Raw genomic sequence first — 27916 nt, forward strand, 5'->3', positions numbered from 1 at the left:
GCTTCCTCCCAGCTGGACGATCCCGATTTTCATCCACTTCCCCTGCCTACCAGTCTCCGATTGTTGGCCTGGGGCAGCTGCAGAAATGGGCAAAGAGCAGCCTGTGGGTTCAAGACCCGCTAGTGCCCCCTGGCCGGGGCGCAGGTGGATCCACTGACCCCGCGCACCCAGGGTTCGCGTGCTGATCTGTTGGCAGGCTGGGAGCCGGCCTAGAACTGCCCAGCAGCGCAGTGACCCAGCGTCCCACCTTCTCGTGACAACACAGGCAACTCCCGCTCCACGGAGACCGGCAATGCCCTGGCGCACAGCCTCCCGCGCCAGCCTTGCTCCGGGAGTCTCTTTCCTCCCAGGGCCTCAGTCTGACGCCCACAGCCCTTCTCAGGAAGCTGACTCCCAAACCCGGGCAGGGGGTGTGGGCCGAGGCCGAAACCCCGCCCCCAGGGGTCCCTGATCTTTGCCCCAGCCCCGGGCTCCGCGCCTCCCCTAGAGGCCACCGGCCGGCCGGCGGCGCTGCCTTTTGTGCGTTTCGCTCAGAGGTGCCAGAGACCCCCACCCCCACCCCCCCACTCCCGCCACAGCCGTCCGCCGCGTCCCCTCGCGGCCCCCGGCCCCTCCTCTCGGAGTCCCCAGCCCCCCTGCTCGGCTCTGCGTGCCAGCTCGGGGCTCGCTGGTTCGCTCCCCGCGGCGCCAGGAGGAGGGGCGAGGGCCGGCAGCCCCCTCCCCCGCGCGCGGCGCCGGAGCCCAGCCGAGCCGGGGGGACCCGCCGCCGCCGGTCATGTGGGCCGGACTGCTCCTCCGGGCCGCCTGCGTCGCGCTCCTGCTGCCGGGGGCCCCGGCCCGCGGCTACACCGGGAGGAAGCCACCCGGGCATTTCGCGGCCGAGAGGTAAGCGCCTCGAGCCCCTCCCCTGCCCCGCCGCAGGGGCGCTCCCGGCGTGGGGCAGAAGGGCGCCCCGGAGCCGCCGGCAGCCGCGCCTCGGGGCTCCCCTCCCGGGCGCTGTCCGTGCGCGGGCGCAGCCCGTGGGGGGGGGGGGTCCGGACAAAGAGACAGCAGCCTGTGCTCCGGGCGGGAACCCGTTCTGCGCCCCTGGAGGGGCTGTCCTGACAAGAACCTGGGGGGATGGAGATCCAGGCGCTGAGTGAGCCCCTCTGAGTCTGCCCTGGCGCGCGGACCCCTGGCGAGGGCAGCCCGGGACGTGCCACCTGGTCTCCGGAGCGGCTGGTCGTCGCTGGCGAACGGGCCTCCCGGCCGCGCCGGCCGCGCCGGGGCTGGGGGCTTCCTCTGCGTCCAGGCTGCACGCACGCCCCTGGACCTTGGAACCGCCGGGCTCTCCCCGGGTCACGTTTCGGTTTCCGCCTGTGCGCGCGCGCGGGCGGGGGTGGGGTGTTTGCCCCTTTGCTCTTTCCCGGTTGATGCCACCCTCCCCTCGAGTCCCCTCCCGGCGGAGGCCGGGCCGCCGCGTGTGCGTGATGCTCCGAGCGAGGGAACACGGTGTCAGCGGGCGGCCTGGCCCGCGGCCACCGCCTCGGGGGGCGCGCAGGGGGGCGGCCCCGCCAGGCTCGCAGCTCGCACGTGTGCTCCGCAGCCACCGCCAGTTCCTGCCCAGATGGGCCGGGCCCCCGCGGCGTTTCACAGCCTTCCAGCCACCTGTCTCCCCGTCACCGCCAGCCCTAGGAGGCTCCTCGGGGCGCTCGGCCGCCGCCCACCCGAGGGCGCGGCTCCACCAGCCTCGCGAACATCCTTCCGTCCGCCGCTCTGGTGGCACCCAGCCCCTTTCAGAGCCCCGTCTGAGGAGCCAGAGGCGCTGGCTCCTCTTTCCCAGGCTGCTGACAAAATCGCTCTAGCAAGGGGTAGCGGGTGGGACATCACTGCCAGCACCTCCCACCCCCAGCCCCCCAGCCCCCCAGCCCCGCGCTTCTTTGCTTCTTCTGTGATAACTTCAGAGAGGGGAGAGTCTTTGAGGCTCCAGGGACCGTCTGCTGCAGATGTTTCTGGACTGCCGTGTGCCGAAAGTTCCCCTTTCCGGAGCACTTGTGGCTCTTGACAGATACTCTCAGGCATGGAGTGAGTCTGCCTTTCCCATGTGGCCAGTGCCGGCTGCGGCACCTAGCACGTGGCACGTGTTCTGGGTGCTCCGTAGACTGCCTGAGTGGCAGCTTATTCCCAGCAGCCTCCGTAGGGCAGGGCTTTCTTGTCCCTCTCCTGCGGTGCCGGGATTCCCAGTTCGAACCAGGCTAGGCTTCATCTCGGCGCCTGGCCATCACAGGACCAGTTCCCCTCACCACCTCCATCCCCCTCCCGGACTGTGCACCTGCTGTTCCCTCTGCCTGGAGCACCCCCCACCCCCCTCCGCTCTCACAGCCTGCCCCTACTCTACTTTTTCCTGCCTCAGCCTAGATTCTGTCCTTCCAGGAAGCCTCCCCTGATCCTCCTTGGGACTCCAAAGCCTGTCCCATTGTGGCACTTGTCACGCTATTTCATTTCCGCCTGGTTGTTTGTCTGCCCAGAGCCCCTTGAAGGTGGGGAAAGTGACTTGCTCCTGGCTGTAGTGCTATGCCTCACCCAGGGTCAGGCACACGCTCCCCTTTGCTGTTTTGGGCAGCTTGCTGGCCCCCCCCCCACCACATTGATGTCACCTGGGGAATGACCTCTCTCTGGCTTCTCTGGGGCTGGCCTCCTCCTTTGTCTCTTCTGCTGGCTTCCTTTCTCAACCTTTCCCTCAACTGCCATTTACTGAGCACATACTATGTGCCCGGCGGGCATCGCTTTTGACACTGAGGTGAACAAAAAAGATGAAGCCCTGGTCCTCAGAGAATGAGAGGGGAGACAGACAATGAATGAATCAACAAATTGATAAGTAACCGAATGCCCCAGAAAGTACGTGTTATGAAGAAGAATAAAGCAAGATAAGAGTGGGCAAGAAGGATCTCTATGAGAAGGTACATGAGCCGAGAGACCTGGGTAAAGGCAGAAGAGAGTTGGGTGCGTTTCTGAGGAAGAACCTTCCTGACGGCGAGAGCTGCAGGTGCAAAGGTCCTGCGGCAGCCATGCCTGGGGCTCTTCAGCCATTGCCATCTTTCCCCGTCAGTGCTGAGGCCCCTCTCTCCCGGCCACTCTGCCTCTGTCATGTGGCAGGTATCTGTAGGAGGCTGATGTCTGTTCTCTCACCCCTTTTTCTTTGTCCTGCCTCCGGGAGAGACTGTCTGGGTCGTTTTTCTTTGGGGACTTCCCACTGCCCCTCTGGCAGGTTTCGAGAACTATTTGTTGACTGGCCGGGAGACTTTCACGGCCTGGTAGACCAGTCCCTTGCCCGGTGCGGAAATGTGGAAAAGCATTCTCTCCTCTCTTCCAGACGCCGGCTGGGCCCCCACGTCTGCCTCTCGGGCTTCGGGAGTGGCTGCTGCCCTGGCTGGGCACCATCCATGGGCAGTGGGCACTGCACCCTTCGTAAGTGCCTGTCCCTGTGCCCCAAACATCCTCCACAGCAGGGCGCTCACTCCCTGGGCTGGCCTAAATAGGGCAGATTGGGGGCCCCAGCCCCCACTACCTCACCTGCATTTCTCCTCTCAGCCCTCTGCTCCTTTGGCTGCGGGAGGGGTATCTGCATTGCTCCCAACGTCTGCTCCTGCCAGGACGGAGAGCAAGGGGCCACCTGCCCAGGTAACGGGGTGGCAGGGGGGGGGGGGGGGGACATGGCTGAGACTATGTGCCAGGCACGGGGTTTGGTCTTAGAGTATCATCTTCCGACAACCACCTAGGTGGGCATTCTCATCCCCATTTTATAGATGAGGAAACTGAGGCACAGAAGTTAGTGGCTCACCCAGGGTTTCATGGCTAGTAAGTGGCAGTGCTGGATTTACGATCGGGCCTTTCTGCCTCCCCAGCCCCTTCCCAGCAGAATTGAGGTGGGGACGGCCGGGAGTGGGGCATGGTGTGTGCTCACCCGTGTGCTGCCTGTTTCAGAAGCCCACGGACCCTGTGGAGAGTATGGCTGTGACCTTACCTGTAACCATGGCGGCTGTCAGGAGGTGGCCCGGGTGTGCCCCGTGGGCTTCACCATGACAGAGACAGCTGTCGGCATCAGGTGTACGGGTGAGAGACCTGGGAGCTGGCGGGGACGGGGCGAGAGGGGATTCTGTCTCTGCCGTCCTTCCAGAACAGTCTGCAGAGAGATGCAGGGCAAGGCTGAGCCGGGGAGAGCTCTGGTTTGAGAGTGGGCAGGGAGGTGCCGGCCCTCCAGATGCCCAAATATCCATCTGACAGATATTTGGGCAGCTCGGGGCCAGGAACTTGAGCGAGGGGCTGCGGTGACGAGCCGTGGGTTGGCCCCCGCTTCGGAATCGGAGGAGGGGAGACAAGTAAGGGTAACCGCAGCCCCGTGCGATGGGACCCTAAGTGGTGAAGTGCCTGGAGCCGGACCCACAGGGGGACAGATAACCAGGACTGGAGTCAGGGCTGACCACGGAAGGCTCCCTTGGGAACGTGATGTTTGAGTCACTGAGGGAAGCAAACCTCAATAATTACTGTGTAAAAGTGTGATTCGTTTGTGATTTCAAAAAGTTCTTTTTTTTTAATGAAAAAAAATTTTTGTTAATGTTGATTCATTTTTGAGAGACAGAAACAGAGCAAGTGGGGGAGGGGCAGAGAGAGAGAAGGGGAGACACAGAATCTGAAGCAGGCTCCAGGCTCCGAGCCGTCAGCACAGAGCCTGACACGGGACTTGAATGCACAAACTGGGAGATCATGACCTGAGCCAAAGTCCGAAGTCAGACGCTTAACCGACTGAGCCACCTAGGCGCCCCTTTAAAAAATTTTTTTTTAAAGTTTATTCATTTTTGAGAGACAGAAACCGAGAGTAAGTGGGGAGGGGCAGAGAGAGAAAGAGGGAGACACAGAATCCGAAGCAGGCTCCAGGCTCCGAGCTGCCAGCACAGAGCCCGAGGCGGGGCTCGAACTCATGAACCACCAGATCCTGACCTGAGCCAAAGTCCTAAGCTTACCCGACTGAGCCCCCCACACGCCCCATGTGATTTTAAAAAAGTTCTTACAGGCCAAGTCTGTTACCTTCCTCAGAGGCAGCCTCTGGGACCAGTTTCTTGCATATCTTTCCAGAGAGTTGAAAGAAAGCCTTTTTTTTGAATTTGGACTTTGTAAAACTAAGGTCTCTTCCCCAAATATAAAAGTGAAAAACAACTTATTTTGGAACATTTGGAAAGTAAAAGGAGGGTAGAAGATGAAAACAAACATGTCCCTGATGTCCCTAGATATTTGTTCCTAAAATGAACTTGTTTTTTCTTCCCTTTTCCCTGGCCGTGTGTGTGTGTGTGTGTGTGTGTGTGTGTGTGTGTGCGTGATGCATATTTGTGTGTTTTATAAATTGGCATCAGTCATGCCTTATCCATAGTTTTTGCTCCTTATTTTGCTCACCTTATATGGTGAGTGGGGAACAGTCCTTACAACAGAATTTTTACCGGCCACGCCTGTGGCTGCTGTCACTGCTGTCCCTCATTTAGGTCGCCTGCAGTGTTTCGCTGTCAGTAATGCTGCAGGAAGGAGGCTTCTCATCGGCCTCTCTCAGTATTCTCAGAAGGAGAACCATTGGGCCAAGGGTCTCACTAAGGAGTGTTGGTGCTCGGGCCCCATTGCAACATCCTCTTCAGGCAGGCTGAAGCAATTCATCCTCCCCTGAATGTTTTTCATGGGGAGTACTTCCTGCCTACACTTCTTGTTGCCCAGGGGACTGGGTCAAGGAAAAGCCAGAGAAGAGTGTCAGAGCTAGCACCGAGCAGGGCAGCACTGGCCGCCACCACGAGGGATCCCGGTGGGATGGGGTTAGTCAAGGTGGGCTTCCTAGAGGCGGCGGTTGTGGTCCCGAGGGGCCCGCTGTGGGGAGAGCAAGTACAGAGAATGCAGGTGTCCTGCAGGCACGGGGCCAGGGGGCGGGAGACTCGGATGCAGACTGCAGTGGGCAGTTGCAGATGCTGTGGGTCCTTGAGAGCCACCATGGACCACAGTTCTTAGAGGAGGAAGGGATGCCATGAAGCGGGGCTGGGGAGTTCTGTCCCCTGGTGCCCCTCACCCTGCAGGCCTGAACTTCCCCGCCCCCCCACCCCCCGGAGGATACTTGGATCCAGTCACCCCACCCTGGGCAGAAGCCTCAGAGCCTCATCGGCACTCCGCAGCCGAGCCTTAACCCACTGCTCCAGCCCTGTCTCCCGCTGCCCCTGTCTCTGTGCCTGGCCCCTCCTCCTGCTGCCTCCTGGTCCTCTGCCCAGTGCTCCTCCAGCGGCCGCTGGGGCCGGGCGTCACCTGGGGGGGCACGTATCATCCGGCCGTGCACTGGCCTCACAGGCATGTGTCGTGGCTCTTAAATGTTACCAGACCGTAACCAGCCGGAGAGTCTGCGCCATGTCTTGGTCACATTTGTGTCCTCAATGGCCCCCTCTCCAGATCGGCTGCGTACAGGTGGTGCTCAATAAACATTTAGTGGACTTTAGTGAGCCTCCCCGTTCAGTCTCCTCTGCCCTGCTAGGGTCGCCCTGCGGTGGGGCCATTGAAAATCGTTCTGTCTCAGCCATGCTCTCTGTCATCTGGTCTGCATGGGTCACAGAGCAGGAGCCTGGCCTCTCGGCCTCTGCTTCCTGGAGGTTCCCTCATGGCCGATGACCTTCCTGGGGCCTGGTCTTTCTGTCTCGGGTGGGGGTTCCACCCGGCTGAAGGCGGGCTTCTTGCGCGGACAGGGTCCCTGTGGGGTAGAGTTTTTCCCTGCACGCAGCCACGTTCAGAGTCGTCCGTGCAAAGATGTTTTCTCTCTTCCCAGACATTGACGAATGCTTAAGCTCCTCCTGCGAGGGCCAGTGCGTGAACACAGAAGGCGGATTTGTGTGTGAGTGTGGGCCCGGCATGCAGCTGTCTGCCGACCGCCACAGCTGCCGAGGTGAGTGGCCCAGGGACAGGTGACCACCGCTGCTGGGCTCTGAGTTGAAGGCGCGGCCCTACCCAGCCCAACATGTGCACTTCGTCCGTGCATTACTGCGTCTTACCTTCCCCATGGCCCCCTGAGGGAGATATTGTATCACCCCCATTTTGCTGATGGGAAAACTGAGGCTCACCCAAGGCCGTTCTGTCAGTAAACACTGGAGTCAGCTTGAATCCTGGCATGTCGACCCTAGGGCCCTTGCTCTGACCCGGCACGGCAGGGTGGAGGGAGGGGGCTGGAGAGGCCTAGGGGAGAGCTAGGGGCTGGGTGGAGGAGGCCACCGAGGTGAGGGAGGGCCTCGTGGGACATGGGACGTGGGACGCCGTGCCTGCTGCAGTCATTCACCCCCTGCATTCATTAGTTCCACCTGCCCCCAGTCTGGTGGGGAGAGGCAGAACGAGGTTGGGGTGAGGAGTCAGTGCTGGGGGAGCTCCGGGGAGAGGAAGGAGTCTTTGCTCCTGAGTGGACAGGATGAGGGAGATCTTTGAACATAGTCACCCTTTCCTTTAAGATGACTTACAGAAGGAAGCATTCTCTCTTAAACGAGGCAGATGAGGGGAAAGCTGCCCCATGAACCTGCGCTATTATTTTCTATTGTTTGAAATGGTCGTAAATGGGAAAATAAGTTTTAAAAGTTGCTAGTTCCAGACCTTCTCTGCCCCTCCTTCTCTCTACTCTGCCTGGGGAATAACCCTGGTGTCTTAGCCTTCTCCGGCTGCTGTAACAAAATCCCACCGCGTGGGCTGCTTTAACAACAGAAATTTGTTCTCATGTGTCTGGAGGCCGGGAAGTCCGAGGTCAAGGTGCCAGCCCATTCACTTTCGGGTGAAGGCCCTTCCTGGCTTGTAGCCAGTCACTTCTTGCTGGTTCTTACAAGTAGAGGTAGCAAGCTCTAAGGGCACGATCCCGTCACGAGGGTCCCCCCCACCCCCCAGCCGCCTCAAGACCTCATCTAAACCTAATTAAGGACAAGAGACGAGCAGCAGACGGTTGCAGAACTGGATTCTGGCACCGTGCTCACACTTTGCGTGCCTTTTGGCATTTCATTCCCATTTCAAACTGATCCTGTGAGGTTGATACTGTTCACTTCCGTTTTCCTGATAGGACCACTGAGAAATTGAAGAAATTAAGTAACTTGCCCAAGATCATGTTAGGGCTGGGACTTGAACCCAGTTGTTCCTCTCCCTGCTTTTTCTCCTCTCAGCAACCTGTCGCGAAGGTGTCTCCACATCCGGGCAAACAAACCTGCCTTGTTCCTTTTTTTTTTTTTTTTTTTTTTTTTTTAATGTTTTTATTTATTTTTGAAGGAGAGAGAGACAGAACATGAGCGGGGGAGGAGCAGAGAGAGAGGGAGACATAGAATCTGAAGCAGGCTCCAGGCTCTGAGCTGTCAGCACAGAGCCCGACACGGGGCTCGAACCCACGAACTGTGAGATCATGACCTGAGCTGAAGTCGGACGCTTAACCGACTGAGCCACCCAGGCACCCCACTGCCTTGTTCTTTTTAACTGCTTCCTGCTGCTCTGCAGCACAAACACCCCTTAGTTTACCAACTCTTCTTTTATTGATGAACGTGGATTATTTCCAGCTTTTCATGATTTCAAACGATGGTCTGGGGAAGCTTTGACAGAGGAGGTGCTATAGAAGTTGAGTTTTGAGGTATGAGTAGGAGTTTGCCCCCAGTCAAGATGCACAGGCATGCCAGGCAGACAAAAGAACATGGGCCAAGAGGGAGGCCCCCAAGAACATGGTGCATTTAGACGATGGCAGAACAAAGGTGAGGGGCAGGGAAGGAGGTAGGAAAGGCCGCCCGGGGGGTCGAGAGCTATGGTGCAGCATTGGTACCACAGTGGTGCCTGTGGGAGCAGAGAGTGGCCTGATCAGAGAGGTGCCCTTTGCACAGAACAGCCTGGAGGCCAGGTAGCAGATGGCTTAGGAGGGGCACAGGGGAGCTGCGTGAGGCCATTACTCTTCTCCAGACTAGACGCAAAGGCAGCCCAGGCTATGGTAGGGCAGTGAGGATGGAGAGAAGAGGGCTGGTCCAGGGAGAATGTCACTGATAGGCTGAATGTGGGTGGTGAGAAAGAGAGGGTTTAAGATGGTCCTTCACGGCCCTGAGGATGGAAACAGGAGAGGAAGACGGGGGAGCACACCATTCCAATACTCCGTGGGGGGGGAAATGACCTTCAGGCTTGCCCTGGTCCCTTCCAGACACTGACGAATGCCTCGGGACCCCCTGTCAGCAGAGGTGTAGAAACAGCATCGGCAGCTACAGGTGTTCCTGTAGACCGGGTTTCCATCTCCATGGCAACCGGCACTCCTGTGTAGGTAAGGTGGGGGGACCCTGTTGTCTTCATGGTTAGGCTGCCAGCCACCGGTCACCTGGACAGGGCGAGCCCAGGGATGGGGACGGGCCAGCAGTCTGGACCTCCTGGCTGCCTGGAGCCCATAAGCACTTGAGCGTCTGCTCAGAGCCTGCCTTTTCCTGGGGTTGGCGTGGCTCCTCACGGAAGACCCTGTCTTGGACTTTTCCTGGCCACATGCAACTTTCATCCTGTTATGTTCCTCTTCCACCCCTCTCCCAGATACACCCCAAGGATTCCTCTCTGCTCACCCATTTTCTTGACTGCCTTTGCTCCCCTTGGTAAATAAAGCGTGTTAGTCTTGGTTCCTCTGGTTTAGAAGGAGACCCCTGTTTTCTCAGCCCATTAGCAGATATTTCCAGAAAGGTATTGGCATGTTTGGCTCAAGCTTGGCTCATGGGTTGAAGGTGGGGTCCCGTGGGCCTGAAAACAGACCTTGTTCTGGTGGAGTTTGGTATTTGTCCCGAAGCCTACCTTGAAGCAGTGCCGTGATTTTCGAGACTCTTTTCAGAAGGGGCTGCACCATCTCAAACCTGGCCCGTGGGATGGTGGGAGGTTTGGAGATGACATTCCCAGCAGGGCTTGTCCCCACCAGCCAGCGTGTAACCACTGCTGCGTGGTGCTGGGGGATGAGTCACCGGTGCATCCATTAAACGCCAACTGGATGTATGAACCTTCCAAAGGGACTAGCAGTAGATTGTGGCCCCACTCCTAGACATCTGAGTCACCTCCCACACTCTGAGGTAGGGATGGACCCTGTCAGAACATGGCTGGGAGAGTCTCCCAGTCTCTTCTGGGCCCAGGGATGGAGGAAGAAGTAGCCTCAACAAGGCGGCTGTTGGCAGCAAGGCTCTCCTGCAGATGTAAACGAGTGTCGGAGGCCTCTGGAGAGGCGAGTCTGTCACCATTCCTGCCATAACACCGTGGGCAGCTTCCTGTGCACATGCCGACCTGGTTTCAGGCTCCGAGCTGACCGCGTGTCCTGTGAAGGTGAGCGACCGTTCATACTTGCCCTCCTAGGCCCCAGCTCCGTCCCAACCTTGGGCCGGGTTTTACCAGGCCCCGCCCCCGTCCCACCCAGCCCCCCTCCCTCCAGCCCGCAGGCTCCGCCCCCTCCCACCCAGGCCACGCCCTCCAGCCCCAACCTTTGGCCAGTTTCCCCAGGCCCCGCCCTACAGCTCCAAGGCGCCGCCCCAACATTAGGCCCGTCCCCTCAGGCCCCGGTCCCGTCCCAACCGGGCCCCGCCCTCCAGCTCCATCCTTAGGCCTGTTTCCCCAAGCCACGCCCCCCGTCCCACCCAAGCCACGCCCCTGCCCTGGCCCTGCCCTCCCAGCGCTGGGCCTTTTTCCTTTTCTACCCATTCTTTTTCAATTCATTTTGTTATTTCCAACTCTTCACTTTCTTTCTCACTTCTTCCTTCTACTTCTTTACCCATTCGTCCTCCCTTGTCATTTTACTGTTTCCCTAACCCTTTTGTTTTCCCCCAAATGGTAAACGGTGGGGGGGGGGGGGGGGGGGGGGCGGGGAGAGGAGCACGTGACAGGAGTCGCAGTAACCTGGGCTCCCAGGGACACTTTGGACGATGTGGCATCAGTTCGCTCTGCCATACTTTGACAGTGTGCCTAAAAACATGCGTTTCCGATCATCTAAATGCCGAAGATGCTCTTTCTAGCCCATGGCAAGCTTTCCCCGGGCTGTTCCTTCATCCCCAGCCTCAGCATCCCCTCTTGGGAAGCCACGTCTGGGCGGGGCAGCAGGGGACCCACTCCCAACTTGTCACTTGGGCCTGCTCCTGTAGTGCTTTCCCCTCAGCCTTGTGTGATGGTCACTGTAGCCCCCTTGGTCTGGGGTGAACTGGGGGTATTAGACTCTTAATGCTGATGAAGAAAAACTGGTCCACAGACATTTCAGTGACTGGCGGTGGGCTGCAGTCTCGCCTCCTGCCACTGCTGCTGCCTCCCTCAAGAGACCCCCGTGCTTCCGTTTCAGCTTTCCCCAAAGCCGTGCTGGCCCCCTCTGCCATCCTGCAGCCCCTGCAGCACCCGCCCAAAATGCTACTGCTGCTCCCGGAGGCGGGCCGGCCTGCCCTCTCTCCTGGACACAGCCCTCCTTCCGGAGCCCCGGGGCCCCCAGCTGGCGTCAGGACCACCAGCCTGCTGTCTCCCACCCCTGCACCACACACTTGGCCGCCAGCCACCCTGGTGGCCACTCCTGTGCCTAGTGCCTCCCTCCTGGGAACCCTGGGACCTCCCTCGCAACTACAGGAGGTGACTCCTTACTTGCCCAGGGGCCCAGAGGCCACGTGGTTGGCACCAGGGTCCTCTGCCTGTTGGCACCTGGGAGCCACGTATGAGTCCGGAAGCCGCTGGACAGAGGCTGGGTGTTCCCAGTGCCGGTGCCAGGTAGGTGGAAGGGGTCCTGGGGGCTGCTCTGGTCCAGTGTCCGGGGCCTCGTGATGGCTGGAAGTCCTGCTTCTGCTTCCAGAACGGGGAGGTGAGCTGTGAAAAGGTGATGTGTGAAGCTGCTTGTTCCCACCCGATTCCCTCCGAAGATGGAGGCTGCTGCCCGTCGTGCACAGGTGGGAGCTGGTCTGGGGGAGGCTAAGAGTCCCCCTCATGATCCTGCTTCTTTTCTTCCCCAGCCCTTCTGCAGCTGAAAGGCTGTTCTCTAACTTTGGGGTACATTAGAATCACCTGAATCACTAGAATCTGGGGGCCTCACCCCCAGAGCTTCTGATTTATTAGGCATGGGGTAGGGCCTGGGCACTTGCGTTTCCAGCAAGTTCCCAGGGGATGCTGAAGTTGCTGGTTCAAGAACCACACTTTGAGACCCACTGGTCCACGCTGTGGTATCCCTCAAGGGGAATTTTCCATCTTTTGGGGATCCTTTTTGAGCCTCATTCATTCATTCATTCATTCAGTGAGTTCCTCCACATCTCCCTTCTCCAGATGTCCCCTTCCCTGTCCCAACTCCCCTCCCACAACCAGAGGAGGGATCCTTCATCAATCCTGTCCTCTTTCCAATTCCCTCCCATGATCTGTTTACAGTTTTTCATCGGCTTCCCGTTGCTGCAAGGATAATGACCCTGAATCTTAACGAGTCCTTCAAACAGAGCTTGGCAAAACTCACTGGCACACGAATCCCTGGGATCTTGTTACAATGCAGCTTCTCCTTCAGTAGACCTGGGAGGGTGGGGGGGCCGGAACTGCTGCGTTCTCTGAAGCTCCGGTGATAAGATGCTGAGGCCACTGCGAGTGAAACAGCAGTGAAGACATCTTCCTAAGGGTTAGAATGAGCATAGACTTAGTGGTGTCTTTAGGATGTTCGTGGCCTCTTACCACGTTCCTGCTCTATACTGAGCCCTGATTGCGAATGGCTGTGGATCCGTCCAAGTCCCTGCCCACAGTGGTGTTCCCATTTTATGATAAAGACAACTGAGTCCAGAGAGGCTAAGTGACATGTCCAAGGTCACCCGGGTTCCTGAATGGACAGGCCAGGTTTTGAACCCAGGGCTGTCTGGCTGCCTTTCCTGCCTTATGGGGAAAATATGCCAGGTCCTGCATATAGTTCTAGGTTTACAGACACCAATGGAGCCCTCCTGGGCCATCTGATGTGGGTGTCTCTTGCTTACCCCTCCGGGGGGGGGGGGGTCCTAGGACTGCACAGTTCTGGGTGCCTGGATCTGCCACTCCCAGGACATCCTGGCTAGTGAGAGAATGTTCCAGGTACATTATGCCTGGAAAAGTAATGAGATCTCAAGCTTCCACCACTTTGAAGAGGTCTGATGCCTCCACTCTTGTTTGTCTTTCAAAGGCTGTTTTCACAGTGGCGTCATCCGAGCCGAAGGGGACGTGTTTTCACCTGCCAATGAGAACTGCACCGTCTGTGTCTGCATGGTGAGCCTCACAAGAGCCCTGAAGCCTCGCGGGTGTTTTCCTAACCTTTGGGGGTTTTAGAGGAAGAGGGAAAGATCGGGTGTTAAAAGTGAGCTTGTCAAATGGAAGGAGAGTTCCCAGGTTGTGGATTTTGGTTGGAATCTGTCGAATTTAAAGGCGTGGGGGTCTGTGGAGTCAGGGAGGCTTCTGCTGAGCAGGAAAGAGCCAACAGGCAAACAGGGTCCATCTGTCTAGGAAGGGGAGGGGATGAAACTCCCTCGGAAACTTCCCACCAGGGAGGCTGTTTTTCTCTCCAGGCAAAATATTTGCCAGCACAATAAAGGTATCCACATCTGGGAGGGAGGAGGCTTATTACCAGACGCCGCTTGTTAAGAGTATTATTTCGCTTTAGGCAAATTCACTTCTGTAAGAATGGTTATGAAGGACCTACTGTGTTCCTACTGTGACGCCAGGTGCCGTCACACAGATTTGATTATGAGCACGCAGTGTGCACCAGGCACGGGGCTTGGGGCCTTTCATCTGTTGCCTTACCCGAGGCTCCTGGCAGCTCGTCTGGGTCGGCTTTACTGTCCCTGTTCCACAGATGAAAAGACCGAGGCCGGGAGGTGCCAAGAGGTCTGTCTGTATCCAAGGCCCGGGCTCTGATCGCCAACCCTCACTACCAGCCTCTGACCATCACTGGCCTGGAGGTGACCGCAGAGGCTGCAGTGTGCGATGGGGGGTGAGGCAGGTAGACAGCCACCTCCACGCTTTACTGGGCTCTTCCTGTGTGCCACACACACGCAGTGGCCAAGCACTTTCGTGGATCATGTCATTGTGTGTATCCTCAGCGATCCCTGACAGAGGCACCTCTTCTACCCCATCTCACGGATAGGGAGACTGAGGCTAAGTGAGGTGATGGACATTGTCCAGAGTCACACGACTCGTTCGTGGAGGAGCAAACACTGCAACTCACCTCTTGCTGCTCCAGAGGTGGGGGCGGGGGGGGGGGGGTTATTTTTTATTTTTTTATTTTTTTGAGGCGGGGGATTTTTATTTTTTATTTTTTTGCCTTAACTTCAAATTTAAAATTAAGTCTTAACGGGCACCCCGGTGGCTCAGTCCGTTAAGCATCTGACTCTTGGTTCAGGTCATGATCTCACAGTTCGTGGGTTCGAGCCCCACGTCGGGCTCTGTGCTAATAGTGCAGAGCCTGCTTGGGATTCTGTCTCGCCCTCCCTCTCTCTCTCATCCTCCCCTGCTCACACACACACACACACACACTCTCTCTCTCTCTCTCTCTCTCTCTCTCTCTCACAATAAATAAATGTTAAAAATATTTTTTAATAAAAAAGTAAGTTTTAAATTTAATTCTTTGAATAGCCAATAGAGTCACATGGTTCAAAACTCAGATGTACAGGAAGGTGTCTTTGACGGAGGAACCTCTGTTTGCCTCTTCCCGGCATCCTTCCAGAAGCTTCTATGTGCTGTGGGAAGATGTTCTCACCACACCGTAGCAAATGCCAGGAACTAAGTCCCTGCACACTGTCCTTGTTGTCACCATGGTGGCATTCAAAAGGTTTGGGATGGCTTCCTTTCGGAGGCTTTGGTCTTGGACAGGAAGCTTGAGGGGTGGCGTGAGATAGGGAATGAGCTTGAGGGGCCTTGGGGCCTGGTTCCCCTCCTCCCCTCTGCCCCCACCCACCACCACCTCTCCCCTCCTCAGGCCGGAAATGTGTCCTGCATGTCCCCTGAGTGTCCTCCCGGCCCCTGTCAGACCCCCCTGAAGTCAGATTGTTGTACTTGTATTCCAGGTAAGTGAGTCTTTGGGGTTCCGGGTGGGGGACTCGGCTTTTGTGTGTGTGTTTGGGAGCAGGGTGAACAGAGCAGGGGAAGGAGATTGAGTTTTGCTTCAGAAACTCCAATCAAGTGAAGCATTTCAAAGTGCCAGCTTAACTGAGCGCCTACTATGTGCATAGTGCTTTAGATGCTAGATTGGGCTCATAGCCCAGTCTGCCCCTGCTCTAGGAGGCGCCTTCAGCACGGCCAGGAAGGGGTGTGAGTCCATCCTTGGCATGGCTCTGTCTTGAGACTAGAAGGGCGTCTCCCCTTCCCCACTAATGAGTTGGTCCTTTGTTGAAAATGTGGTTCTCTTTTCCTGGGATGACCTCATCATCATCACAAATGTTCCCCGACGGCTCTGTGCTGCTGCCTGCCAGCCCTTGATCTCATTGAATCCATGTGGCACAGCCTTGAGGGAGTACGATTCAGAGGCCCATTTCATAGATGATGAAACTGAGGCTCATGGAAGTCATTGCTGCCCAGAGACATAACGACCAGTTAATATCAGAACAGAACTGGAAATCAAGGCTGCCTGATTTCAAAGCTGGTGTTCTTTAAAAAAATTCTTTTTTTTTTTTAATTTTTAAATTTGTTTAACGTTTTAAAAAATATTTATTTATTTGAGAGAGAGAAAGACTGAGTGCGAGTGGGGGAGGGGCAGAGAGAGAGAAAGAGAGAGAGAGAGACAGAATCCCAAGCAGGCTCCAGGCTCTGTGCTGACAGCACAGAGCCAGACGTGGGGCTCACACCCACGATCTGTGAAATCATGACCTGAGCCGAAGTCGGATGCCTAACCAACTGAGCCACCCAGGCGCCCCTGAAAAATTATTTTCTTAACTTTTAAGTATTATTTTCAGCTAAGACATTTCTGAATAGGTAATATACTGCCTATGAAGTAGGAGCCTTTGTCAGCTCTTATCAACCCCATTCTACAGATGAAAAGATTGTGGCTTAGACAAATTAAGTATGTCCCCTTGAATCCCTCCCTAGTGGGTTGCGTAGCTGGGATTTGAACCGAAGGCGGTCTAAGCCAGGGGGACCTGGGCCAATTTTTAGGCTGTTTTTAAAAAAAAAAAAAACTTTTTTTAACGTTTATTTATTATTGAGAGACAGAGAGAGACAGAGCATGAGCATGGGAGGGGCAGAGAGAGGAGACACAGAATTCAAAGCAGGCTCCAGGCTCTGAGCTGTCAGCACAGAGCCCGACACGGGGCTTGAACTCACAAACCACAAGATCATGACCTGAGTCAAAGTCAGAGGGGAGGCTTAACCGACTGAGCCACCCAGGCGCCCCTAGGCTGTTTTTATCTGTAGGGGGGCAGTCTTCAGAGGAGAGGCTCTCACTGACTCCTCCCTACCTCCAGGGGATGTCATTTGTCCCAGACCTTGTCTTGGGTGTCTGGGCCAGTCTCTTTTCATTTCTTCTTTTTTTTTTTTTCTTACTCTTTAGTTATTCCGGGATTCCCTCCCTTTTTGGTTAAGGACCTTAGTTTGCACATGACTCACTCTCCATCAGTTTTTAAGCAACATCTTATTTTTTTTTGTCAAGGGTTTGGAGGGGAGCGGTTGGCTCCCTGAGTGTGGGGTATGCTGGAGGGCATGATGGGAGTGTTAGCTTCCCGAGGGCCCCTCCCCTCCCCACTGTTCCCCTTTCTCTTTAGCTGCCTCTCCCTTTCTCCTCTGCAGTGAGATGCTATTTCCACGGCCGGTGGTACGCAGACGGGGCTGTGTTCAGTGTGGGAGGTGATGAGTGTACCACCTGTGTCTGCCAGGTAGGTGGGTGGGGGAGGGGAGCAGGGCGCAGGACTTTCCCAGCATGCCTCGACCAGGAGACTAGGAGCTGCCACATGGCAGAAGGGAAACTGAGGCAGCAGGGGCATTACTCGCGTTCACCAAGGCCTGCCCACAGTCTCCTTGGAGTTCACCCTTCAGCAGAGCTATTTATAGAGTACCTACTGTGTGCCCAGAGCAATGCCAAATGCTGGGGACACAGCTAAGCACAAGACAGCCCCAGTCCCCTCTTTCAGGGAGCCCACAGCCTAGGTGGGCTGTGGGCTGATGACCGGGGCTCCTCACCGGAAGGGAAGGCTTCTTGGAGGAGGGATGTTAAGTTGACACCTGAGGGGTGAGGGAGAGGAGCCTGAGGCAGGTGTGCCCGGCAGAAGCGAGAACGCACAGCCCGTTCTAAGGCCTGAACGTGTCCCTGCTGCCTGGGGCACAGAGTGCAAGAGACTAGGCCAGAGAGGCAGCTGTGCATAGGGAGGGTCCTTGAGTTGGGGTCTGAGAAGCAGGGCCTGGGGCAGGATTCTCGTGTAAGTCATCTTCGGAATGGCAGCCAAGGGCAGAGGAAGGAGCCAGGTGAAGACGGGGTCTCAGGCTGACTCCACAGGGAGCTCTGGAAGGAGTTGCACGGCAGAGACGGGTGTGTGCAGAGATCAGGGAGCTCGCATCAGTTAGTTGTATGCACTCCCTCTGCTCTCCGGGAAGTGGGGGTGAAGGAACCATCCAGGCACCTGAAGGACTCGGCGGCTGTCAACCAAAGGCGGTCCTTAGAGGAAGGGGTCGCGGGGAGGAGGGGGCCTCACAGCCTCTCCCACAGACTCAGGAAGGGCTTTTCTGGCCAGGCTGAGGGCTCTGGACTTGGCAGAGCTGATGACCGGTTTTAATTGGTGGAGCCGTGCGATCATATTGGTGCACGAGAACGTTCTGTGGCTGCAGAGTGAGGGTGTACTGGGGTGAGAGCAGAAGGCTGTTGCACAAGTGAAGGGAAGGGGTGCTGGGGCTATGGCCCGGGCAGGCGGAGACCCCCAGCCCAACAGCTGGGACATCCCAGAACGTGCTCCTGGCCTCCCCCCAGCCACCCCCACCCCCATCCCTGGAGATTCTTTGTCACTTTGAGGAGAATGACAGCAGCAGCCTGGCAGCCTCCTCTTCAGCTTTCAGATGGCCCAGGGCCAGGGAGCTGCCCTCACTGGCCCGTGTGCCTGGTTCTCTTCCAGAACGGGGAGGTGGAATGTTCCTTCACACCATGTCCGGAACTGGATTGTCCCCGAGAGGAGTGGTGGCTGGGCCCTGGACAGTGCTGCTTCACCTGCCGGGAGCCCACACCCATGACAGGTGAGGGCCCCCAGCCCTGCACCCCAGGGCGATGCCCTCCAGCCCATGGCGATGCCCTCCAGGAGGGAGGCTGAGCTTTGCGTGCAAAGACTTAGGGTGTGTGTTTCTGTAAGCATGTATGTCTCTGTGAGTGTGTGTGTGTGTGTGTGTGTGTGTGTGTGTGTGTGTGTTTGCAGTATTTGTGCGAGTGTGCCCGTGTGTGTGTGAATGGGTTTGTAGGTTTATGTGTGTTTATGGGTTTGTATGTTAAGTGTATGTCTGTGCGAGGTGCCTGTGTGAACTGGGCACACGTTTGGAGGGAAGAGTCACTAACTGAGGGACCCCACAGACAGCTGCGGGCAGCCCCTGGGTCCAGCAGGTGGCGGGACAGACACCTGGGGAGCTGCCTGGGCAGTGTGAGCGAGCAGAGGCGGCTGTCCTTGGTGGGGTGTTGCTGTAGGTCCGGCGGGCGCTCAGCACCTCCTCGGCGCTCGCGCCCACCCGAGCTTTCTCCCTCACTGTCCCCCGGCCAGGCTGCTCTCTCGACGACAACGGGGTTGAGTTTCCTATTGGACAGATCTGGTCTCCCGGTGACCCCTGTGAGTTATGCATCTGCCAGGTGAATGACAGCGTGCACGCCTTCAGCTGCTTCCCCCGGCGGTCCCTGCCTCGCCCCGAGCAAGCCCTTCTGCCCTGCGCGGGCCCTCCGGGCCGGGCACCCCCTGCTCCAGAAGCCGGGCCACCTCAGCCCGCCCCTCGTCTCCCTCCCATGCTGGCAGGTTCCATGTTTACAGGAGGGGCTGGGACCCAGTTTCTTCTGTCCTCGGTAGCTCTTTTGGAACAGCGGAGCTTGGCAGCCTGCCTAAATGGGGTGCCACACGCTGCTTGCGAGGACTCGGGTCCCAAGAGCAGGTTTCCCCGGGGAACAGGTAACTGAAGGGGCGTAACAGCCCGCGGCTCAGTAGTGCAGGCCTTTCCTGCGAAGCTGCAGTGTTTCCTTCGGGAACGTGAATCTGTGACCTCAGTTCATCAGAAATGGATAAGGAGGGGGTGCTCGAGCTTTAGAGTCCGGTTGACCCCGATATGCCAACATAGCCACTTACCAAGAAACACTATTGTTTCGGCTCGTTAAGTACGCACGTCGGCTTTTGTTTCGAGTTCTTGATTCATGCCTCGGAGCTTAGAGCTTTATTTCTCAAAATGAGGTCCCTGCACCGGCGGTGTCCTCGGCATCACCTGGAGCCTGTTGGACACGCACCATCTCCAGGCTGCTCAGACCTCCGGGCTCAGAATCTGCATTTTAATCCCCGGTGACCCATGTGCACACCGGCTTTTGAGAGGCACAGCCCCCAAGTACCTTGGATGCGCCATTTGTTAAAAAGCCTTAGACCCTTGCAGAACTTGGGAACGTTTCCTTGGGATTACAGTCGGGAGGAGGGTACCTCCGCTGCCTTTCCCCTTTGTGACTGACCCAGGGCACTCGTAGTCTAAGAAAGCTTTGTCAACGTTCAGATTCTCGGAGGGAAGAAAAGAAACCGTATGTGGTGCTTTTGTCTTCTGAAATAGACATTTCCGGTGGAATAGTTTTCTATAAAAATAGGATTTTATTGTACTCTATAGGTTTGGGGTGAGCCAGGGTTCCAGGGAAAAGCTGAGAGAATTTGGATGGGGTGGTGGTGAGCTTTGGCTGTTGCCAGAGAAGGACAGGAAGCCGAGGAGACCAAAACCCCGTTCTGACCTTCCTTGTCCTTAGATAGGGAAGCCTTCCCGGAAGGCTCACACCCCCTTTCCCAAGGAGCCGGTCCTCTGTGTGGGGGTACCTGCCACGTCCTAGCTGCATCATGGCGCCCTCCAGGCAAGCCTTGGCCAGTCTGAGGCATTGCCCTCTCTGGTGGGGGGGAGGGTGGGGTTGGGCAAGGAGGCCGGGCCCGGTGTGTCAGGTGGGGTCTGGGTGAAGTTCTTCCTTCCTTCAGGCAGATGGCTCAGTGAGCTGCAAGAGGACAGACTGCGTGGACTCCTGCCCTCACCCAATTCGGATCCCTGGACAGTGCTGTCCGGACTGTTCAGCAGGTAATTCCCTGCTTGTGGGGCTACACAGCACCCCTCCCCCCCACATCTGGGCTCACCCTGCCCCAGCTTCCTCCAGACAGGACCACACAGGCTTTATCTCCGGTCATCCTCACAACAGCCCCATGGGAGAAACCCATTTTACAGATGAGGAAAGTGAGGGGGGTGGTTCGTAAAGCAGTTTGCCCAAGGCAGGCCCGGTCTGGGTGCTAGAAGCAGAGAGAAAGATATGCTGAGTTTGTAGCCTAGGTGGGGTGACAAAGGTTCATACCTGTGAAACAGGGAACAGTGAGAGAATATAAAAATGATACTTTTTGGGGGTGCCTGGGTGGCTCAGTCACTTGAGTGTCCGACTCTTGATTTCAAGTCATGATCTTACAGTTTGTGGGATTGAGCCCCTCATCAGGCTCTGCGCTGACAGTGTGGAGCCTGCTTGGGATTCTCTGTCTCTCTCTCTCTCTCTCTCTCTGCCTGTTTGCATGAGTGTTCTCTCTCTCTCTCTCTCTCTCTCAAAATAAGTAAACTTTAAAAAATGATACTTTTTTCCACTTTTTAAAATTTTATTTTTACATAATGTCTACACCCAACGTGGGACATGAACTTATAACCCCAAGTTCAACAGTCACACGCTCTTGCAACTGAGCCAGCCAGGCTCCCCGATACTTATTTTTTTTATATTAATTTCACCTGTTCTATTATTTCAAAAGTATTGAAAACATACAGAGAGCAAAAATAAAAACAATTTAAAAAGGCCCCTTATCATCTTTAGCCTCATGGTTTTGTTTTTTTCATCTCTTTTCAAGACATAAGTATCTTTATATATATAACATATCTATAACATGTATCCATAAGTAACAAATAATGTATCTAACATATATACATGAAAAAAGAGTTACCTGTTGTCCTGTCACCTCCTTTTGTACTTACTCGAATGTGATAAATGGCATCGAGGTGGCAGCCCTCAGATCTGGCCTCTGCGGGCTTGGGGAAGCGGAGGGAGGCGGTGTGGGGGAATGTTCTGGAAGGTGGGGGGTCGATGGGGGAGCAGAGAGGATGGCTGTGGTGCCGGGCTCTCAGGTTGTGTCTCCCAGTCCCCCCGGCTTGATCTTGCCCGGTGAGGGGCAGGGGAGGAAACGCTTCCCTCCCTGGAAGAAGAGCCACTCTGACCCCTCTGCTAAGTCCAGTGCCAAAAAAAAAAAAAAAAAAAAAAGTCCGCGCCCAATCCAGACCTGTGTTTTGTCTCTTCTCCAAACCCCGCGCCGACTGCCTGGGGCTGGCCTGACCTTTGCTTCCCAGAAAACTCTTGGACCTTCATCCTTGGCAGGCACCTGGTCACCAGCCACCTTCCTGGCTGGCGCTCACCCCCTGCTTTCTCTGGCAGGCTGCACCTACACAGGCAGAATCTTCTACAACAACCAGACCTTCCCATCCGTGCTGGACCCGTGTCTGAGCTGCATCTGCCTGGTAAGGACCACCCAGACCTGACCCCCGTCTGTGGAAACTCCACAGACACTGACCCCTGCTCATGAACCTTGGAGGCAAAATCCAGAACCTTCCAAGAGAAAAGTCATCCTGGGTCACGGTGAAAGTTGGCTCCCTCCGGCCCTACCGAGGGTGAATCTTTACTCGGGGCCAGAGAAATATTTTTTAAGCCTGCCCAGCGAAAGCCCTCCGCTTCTGGGTGATCAGGGGGAGTCCTGGGGGCTCCCAGTAGTAAACACGTGCGTGCTCGCTGAGGGTGCAGGTGAAGGCCTCAAGCCCAGGACTCTGAGCTGGAATCTGTGATATACTCCCATTATCGAGTTCTTGCTGTGTGCCGATCCAGCTCTCGGCCCTCTCTCTGCATGAGCTCAGTTAATCTTCGGGGGAATCCTCTGAGGTAGGTGCCAGGGTCATGTCCATCTGCTAGGTGAGGAAACTGAGGCACAGAGAGACGAAGTCCTTCCCTCAAGATTCTCACGCTGGTCCACTCGAGTGCCAAGAATCGAATCGTAGTGTTCTGAGTCTGCGCTCCAGGAGGTGAACCTTTGCCCCTAAGCCAGGCTGCCTCTCGGTCTGAAAAAGCATGCGAGATAGTTAAGATCATTTAGTGTTTGGAAAATGGGGGAAAAAGTCCTATTCCTTGTCACGCTGGAAACGTCCGAGGCCAGTCGAGTGAGCACGCCGAGTGGAAAGGGACAAGGTCTACAGAAACAGAGAAACTCAGGGTGAACGTCTCGGGCCTCTGAGTGGCCTTATTTGTTCACGTGCTTCCGGGAGCTTCAGCCTTCCGGGTCCTTCTGTCTCCTCGGTTTCTGGTGCTCACCTTTCCTGGGTATTTTGTGGATTTGATCGGCAGGGACCTGTTGAAAGATGAGCGGCACCGTCAAGGCCAGGCCCTTGGCTCTGTGGGGCTTGCGTTCTGTCGAGAAGACAGACTGAGTGAATGAACCTCTCCCCCAACCGTGGTGGCTCCGATGGTCGCTCCGTGGTTATGCGGCTGTCCTTCCCGAGTGTCCCATCAGCTGCTCGGAGCAAAAGGCCTTGTGTGTTTTCTGTGTCCCGCAGCTGGGCTCGGTGGCCTGCTCCCCGGTGGACTGCCCCATCACCTGCACCTACCCTTTCCACCCCGACGGGGAATGCTGCCCGGTCTGCAGAGGTGAGTGGGACCAGCACCCCTATGTCCGAGGCTCCCAGCTGGGCCTTGGCCCTCATGGCCCTGTCCCCTCTGCCCCCGCAGATTGCAACTACGAGGGAAGGAAAGTGGTGAACGGCCAGGTGTTCACCTTGGACGATGAGCCTTGTACCCAGTGCACGTGCCAGGTAAGCTGGGCCTGGGGACGCAGGGGCTGCCCGGCCAGGGACTGCGTCTGGCCTGTTGTCCCTTTGCAAAACTGTAAGTCCCCTCAGCCAACATAAGCCCGCCTTCCTCCTGCCTTCCCAGCTTTAATTGCCGGCCAGCATGCCTCCAGATTTGATGGTATCCTCCCTCTTTGTGGTCTCCTTAAAGCGGCCCTGCTGTTCCGCCTCTGTCCCAGGAGCTTTCTGTGGGCGTAAGAGGCGCGTGGGGTGCCGTCCTGGGACGGGATGGGGCTTCCTCACGTGTGTCCCTGTGCTTCCCAGCTGGGAGAGGTGAGCTGTGAGAAGGTGCCCTGCCAGCCGGCCTGCTCGGACCCCTCCACGCCCCCTGGGGACTGCTGTCCCTCCTGTCCAGGTGAGCGGGCCTCTGGGCCCTGGGGCTTCTCCACTGTCTTCCTGCACTTTGCTCTTGCCAGAAACGGAGAACTTGTAAAGGGCTGGGTGTGAGACACCCAGGCTCAGCGGGGGAACGCGTCTGGCTCGAGGCCACACCGCCAGCACGCGGCGAGGACAAGCCTGGGCTCGCTCATCCTCATCCAGCGTCCCTTGTGCCACATCCGTGACACCTGTGTCCCTTTTCCTTCATTACCTCCTCCCTTAATCTCTTTTTCTCCTCTTTCTCCCTTTTCCAACAACAACAACAACAACAACAACAAAAACACCCCACTATTTAGGAACTGAATCAACTTGGCAGGGGAGTAACCACAGTATGTCCTGAATACTAGGTGTTACCATCTCCAATTTCCTGGTGAGGAAACAGAGTGCAGAGGGGTGGAGGGGCACGCTCAAGGTCACGTAACTGATGGGCAGGAGAGCCGGGATTTGAGCCCAGAGTTGATGCTTTGTAGCTCCTGCGTTGTCCTGACTGCTGAACACGATTTTCATTTTTTTGTCCATTCCATCATGAGGGTCCACCCGTGTGGCTCTTTCTGCAGAGGTACAGATAGGACCCAGACAAAGTGCCATAACACATGGCTTTAAAGTACCGACGTAGCCCAGAGCTGGCCGTTGTAAAAAGCCCCCAGATACTCCGGTTTGCTCACCCTCTGACTTTTAAGCTGACGTTTGGACAGTTTCTCGATTCTTCTTCTTTTTCTGTCTATCCATAATGGACCTGCTGTGAAAAATCTTGGGTCCTACAACTTTGTTCTTTTCACACTTTGTGAGTTGTGTCGGGGCCCTGTGGTTAGCAGGTGGAATCCTGGGCGGGGGGGGGGGGGGGGGGGGGGGGGTGTGGCGCGGGGACCCCAGCAGCATGACAGCGCGTCACCAGACGGGGCCCCTCGACCGAGCGGCAACTTGCCGTGGGGTAGCCGGCTCCCCACACGTCCTCCAGCTCTACACCATGTGCCTTGAATTTAATTTTTCCAATTTAACACGCCCGTAAAGTACCTTACGTGTGGCTATTGTATGGTTTTTTTTTTAATGTTTATTTATTTTGAGAGAGAGAGAGAGCGCGCGCGCTACTGAGGGAGGGGCAGAGAGAGGGAGAGAATCCCAAGCAGGCTCCGTGCTTGGGGCGCACGGGGCTCGAACCCACAGACCTCAAGATCACCACTCAAGCTCTAGCTGCTGGTGTTGGGCTCAAGCCGGGGTCTCTCCGATTCCTTGCCCCGTGCTGTCTTGCCTTCACAAGGGGAAACAGAGGCCCAAGGAGGTAAGGTGCAGAGCCTGGCCGCTTCTCCCGGGACACTCCACCTTTGGCTCCATTCGCCATGCGCCTCTTCCTAACAATAGCTCCTTTTAGGGAGAAGCCACTTTTTGCTGAAATAGAATATGAATTGTTTCCTTTTGCTACTTAATAAACATAACAGTTTTCTTGAGATGTAATTCATGCGCCACTTAATTCACACACTCAAAGCATATAGTTCCGTGCCTTCGGGTATATTCAGAGTTGTGTGTCCGTCTTTCAGATGATTTTTAAAATCATTCCAGGGTCACCTGGAATGAAGTCGGTTAAATGTCCGATTTTCGCTCATGTCACGATCTCACGGCTCGTGAGTTCGAGCCCAGCGTGGGGCTCTGTGCTGACAGATTGGAGCCTGGAGCCTGCTTCGGATTCTGCGTCTCCCGCTGTCTCTGTCCCTCCCCTGCTTGCATTCTATCCCCCACCTCAAAAATAAATAAGAAAACATTACAAAAATTCTAAAAAGTAGGGGCGCCTGGGTGGCTCAGTCGGTTAAGCGTCCGACTTCGGCTCAGGTCATGATCTCAGTCTGTGAGCTCGAGCCCCGCGTCAGGCTCTGTGCTGACAGCTCAGAGCCTGGAACTGCTTCAGATTCTGTGTCTCCCTCTCTCTGTGCCCCTCCCCTGTTCATGCTCTGTCTCTAAAATAAATAAACGTTAAAAAAAATTTTTTTTAAATTCTAAAAAGTAAAATGTAATCATTCCAGGTTTTATGGATTTGACAGCATCTGTCTCCTTCTGATCATACCTTTCTCCAATACCCTCCCTTCTTTTTTTTTTTTTTTAATTTTTTTAACGTTTATTAATTTTTGAGACAGAGACAGAGCATGAACAGGGGAGGGGCAGAGAGAGAGGGAGACACAGAATCTGAAACAGGCTCCAGGCTCTGAGCTGTCAGCACAGAGCCTGATGCGGGGCTCGAACTCACGGACCGTGAGATCATGACCTGAGCCGAAGTCAGACGCTCAACCGACCAAGCCATCCAGGCGCCCCTCCAATATTCTCCCTTCTTATGCGTCTTCACTCCTCGCTCTCTCGGCTTAAGCCTCTTCCTTTGCTTGTTCTCTGCCCGTGTGCCAAGCCCTTATGACGTGCCAGGCTCCAGGCTGAGACTCCAAAAAGTTTTTTTTTTTTTCAATAGACTTTATTTTTTTAGAGCAGTTTTAGGTACAGGAAAAATGAGCAGACGGTACAGCCTCCCCTGTCACGAACATCCTGTACCAGATGGTCCGTTTGCCACAATCCACGAACCTCCACGGACACATGGTTATCACCCAACGTCCGTCCGTCCTTAACATCCGGGTTTAGGCTGAGATTTCCCATGCACCGTTCATACAGTCCTCAGAGTGACTTTGTATGTCTGATGATGCCCATTTTACAGATGAGGACACCGAGGCCCAAGGGAGTTATGTGCCTTATACAACGTCACAGAGCCAATGCTTGGCAGAGTGACTTTGGGGGATTGCCCCCCTCTATTCAAGGTTCCCTTTTGGTCTCTCCCTGGAGGCAGGCGCCAGCTGGTCCTTACCAGGTGTGTGTGGCCTCTGTCCCCAGGGCAACTCATCCCAGAGCCGCCTCGGCAGTCCGGAGAACCAATGTGCATCTTGATTCCTCCTCTTCTCTCTAGATTCCCTGGAAAGAAGAGCCGTGGAGTCTGGCAAGGCAGCTCGGAGCCCCCGTGGGGACACTGAGGCCCCGGTGAACTGTAGCTCGTGCCCAGGCCCCCCAGCAGCGTTGCCTGAGAGACCAGTGCCCCATGTTCTCCAGCTCCTCCTCAGAACGAACGTGACCACCACGCAGACTCTACCCACGAGCCCCTCAGGAGACCAGGCCTCACCCTCACCCCATCCGGGGCCTGGGGGCACATTCCCAGGGGAGCCGGGGGCCTCCCAGCCCTCCCCGGGGCCTTTGATCCTTCCAAGAGCCTCCACTCTACCTCTAGCCGCTCCTGGAGCTCCTGGGCCTCCTCCTGTAACCCCAGAGCCTGAATCCTCATCTGGAGCCCAGACAGCGACCAGACGGCCCTCTCCGCCTGCCATCGTCCTGACTGAACCGTCAGCCCGTTCCACGACGGCCCCCAGCCCCTCAGAGACCCCCGCCACCCTCCTCCGGCCTCGCAGACTCTCTCCCGCCGCCTCCAGACTGTCTGCGGCCCTGGCAGTCATGGCCAGCCCCAGCCCCCCGCGCACGGGGACCTCAGAGGGGGAGGAATCCACCGGGTAAGCCGGCCTCGGCTTCAGGGCCCTGCCTGGGAGACTTCGGACACAGAAAACTGCCAGGGGCCCTGGGCGCTGGCAGGGAGGCTCTGGGGCGACCGAGGCTGGCGACGCCAGAGGCTCACTGCTGCAGGGCTCCTGGGGGGGAACGTCCCCGGGGTCCAATGCAGCCTTGTCCCCAAGAAGCATTTGGAATGTGCCGTGAGAGGAGGCAAACGGCATTCTCCACGGTCGCATTCTCCTCGGACACCACGGCGGCCTGTCTTGGAAGGAAGGCTGGGGCTGCTGAGCTCCCTGCTCTGGAGGAGAAGAGTCAGAGGGCCTGGGAGTCCCCTGGGATTGTGCCTCCAGCCGTCCCTCGTCCCTCCCTGAGGTTTCCCGATTAAAGGCTGTCTCCGTCTTCCCCCCTCCGCCGCCGGCTGCCCTACTCCTTCACTTCTCGCCTTTGGAAAGGTGGGGAAATGTCACTCCGAGCCCACCGGTGGGAAAGTAACACCCCACCTCCACCCCACCCCACGCCCCGGCTTGGGAAAAAAAAAAACCTGAGCTGAACCAGGGGGAGGGGGGGGGTCTCGTGTAAGCACCTGCTGACTTCGATGCTGGGAGGGCTCCTACACTGGAAAGGGAAAAGACAGACGGAGGAGGATCCTTCGTAGGTTGGTTTCCCTGGGTGGGAGCCTCTGGAATTAAACAGGAGCAGGGGTTGGTTTCCCTAGGGCACCCTCTCAGCAATGGCACCTGAGGGGCGGGAGGCAGGGAGGGCAGCCGGGAGGGGGAAGCCCCGAGGCCTCAGCCAACCCCCTCTGAGGCTAGGATGGCCCTTCAGAGTTGTCCTGAATTGGGGCCCAGGGCCAGGGCTTTGTGGCCCCCGTGTTGACCCAGGAAAGGGGCGCGACCTTGGCCAGGCAGCTCCCTTCAGCCCGGGGAGGGCTGATGGCCGAGAGCTATTAGCC

At 56.6% G+C, this 27916-nt stretch overlaps 1 protein-coding gene across 1 annotated transcript; it reads left to right on the forward strand.

Annotated features, from left to right (window-relative positions):
• The first annotated feature begins 692 nt into the window (after positions 1-692).
• On the forward strand, positions 693-27370 carry VWCE (von Willebrand factor C and EGF domains). The gene is made up of 20 exons (XM_049645286.1): positions 693-885; positions 3353-3447; positions 3571-3660; positions 3964-4092; positions 6821-6937; positions 9191-9307; positions 10204-10332; positions 11333-11745; positions 11828-11921; positions 13157-13239; positions 14945-15032; positions 16747-16832; positions 18060-18177; positions 18690-18775; positions 20130-20226; positions 21605-21687; positions 22771-22861; positions 22943-23025; positions 23326-23416; positions 26375-27370. The coding sequence occupies exons 1-20, from the start codon at positions 776-778 to the stop codon at positions 26968-26970; spliced, it is 2796 nt and encodes a 931-aa protein (XP_049501243.1). The 5' UTR covers positions 693-775; the 3' UTR covers positions 26971-27370.
• The last annotated feature ends 546 nt before the right edge of the window (positions 27371-27916 follow it).

Source organism: Panthera uncia, chromosome D1 (genome assembly GCF_023721935.1).
Source record: "Panthera uncia isolate 11264 chromosome D1, Puncia_PCG_1.0, whole genome shotgun sequence".
In the NCBI taxonomy this organism is placed as follows: Eukaryota; Metazoa; Chordata; class Mammalia; order Carnivora; family Felidae; genus Panthera; species Panthera uncia.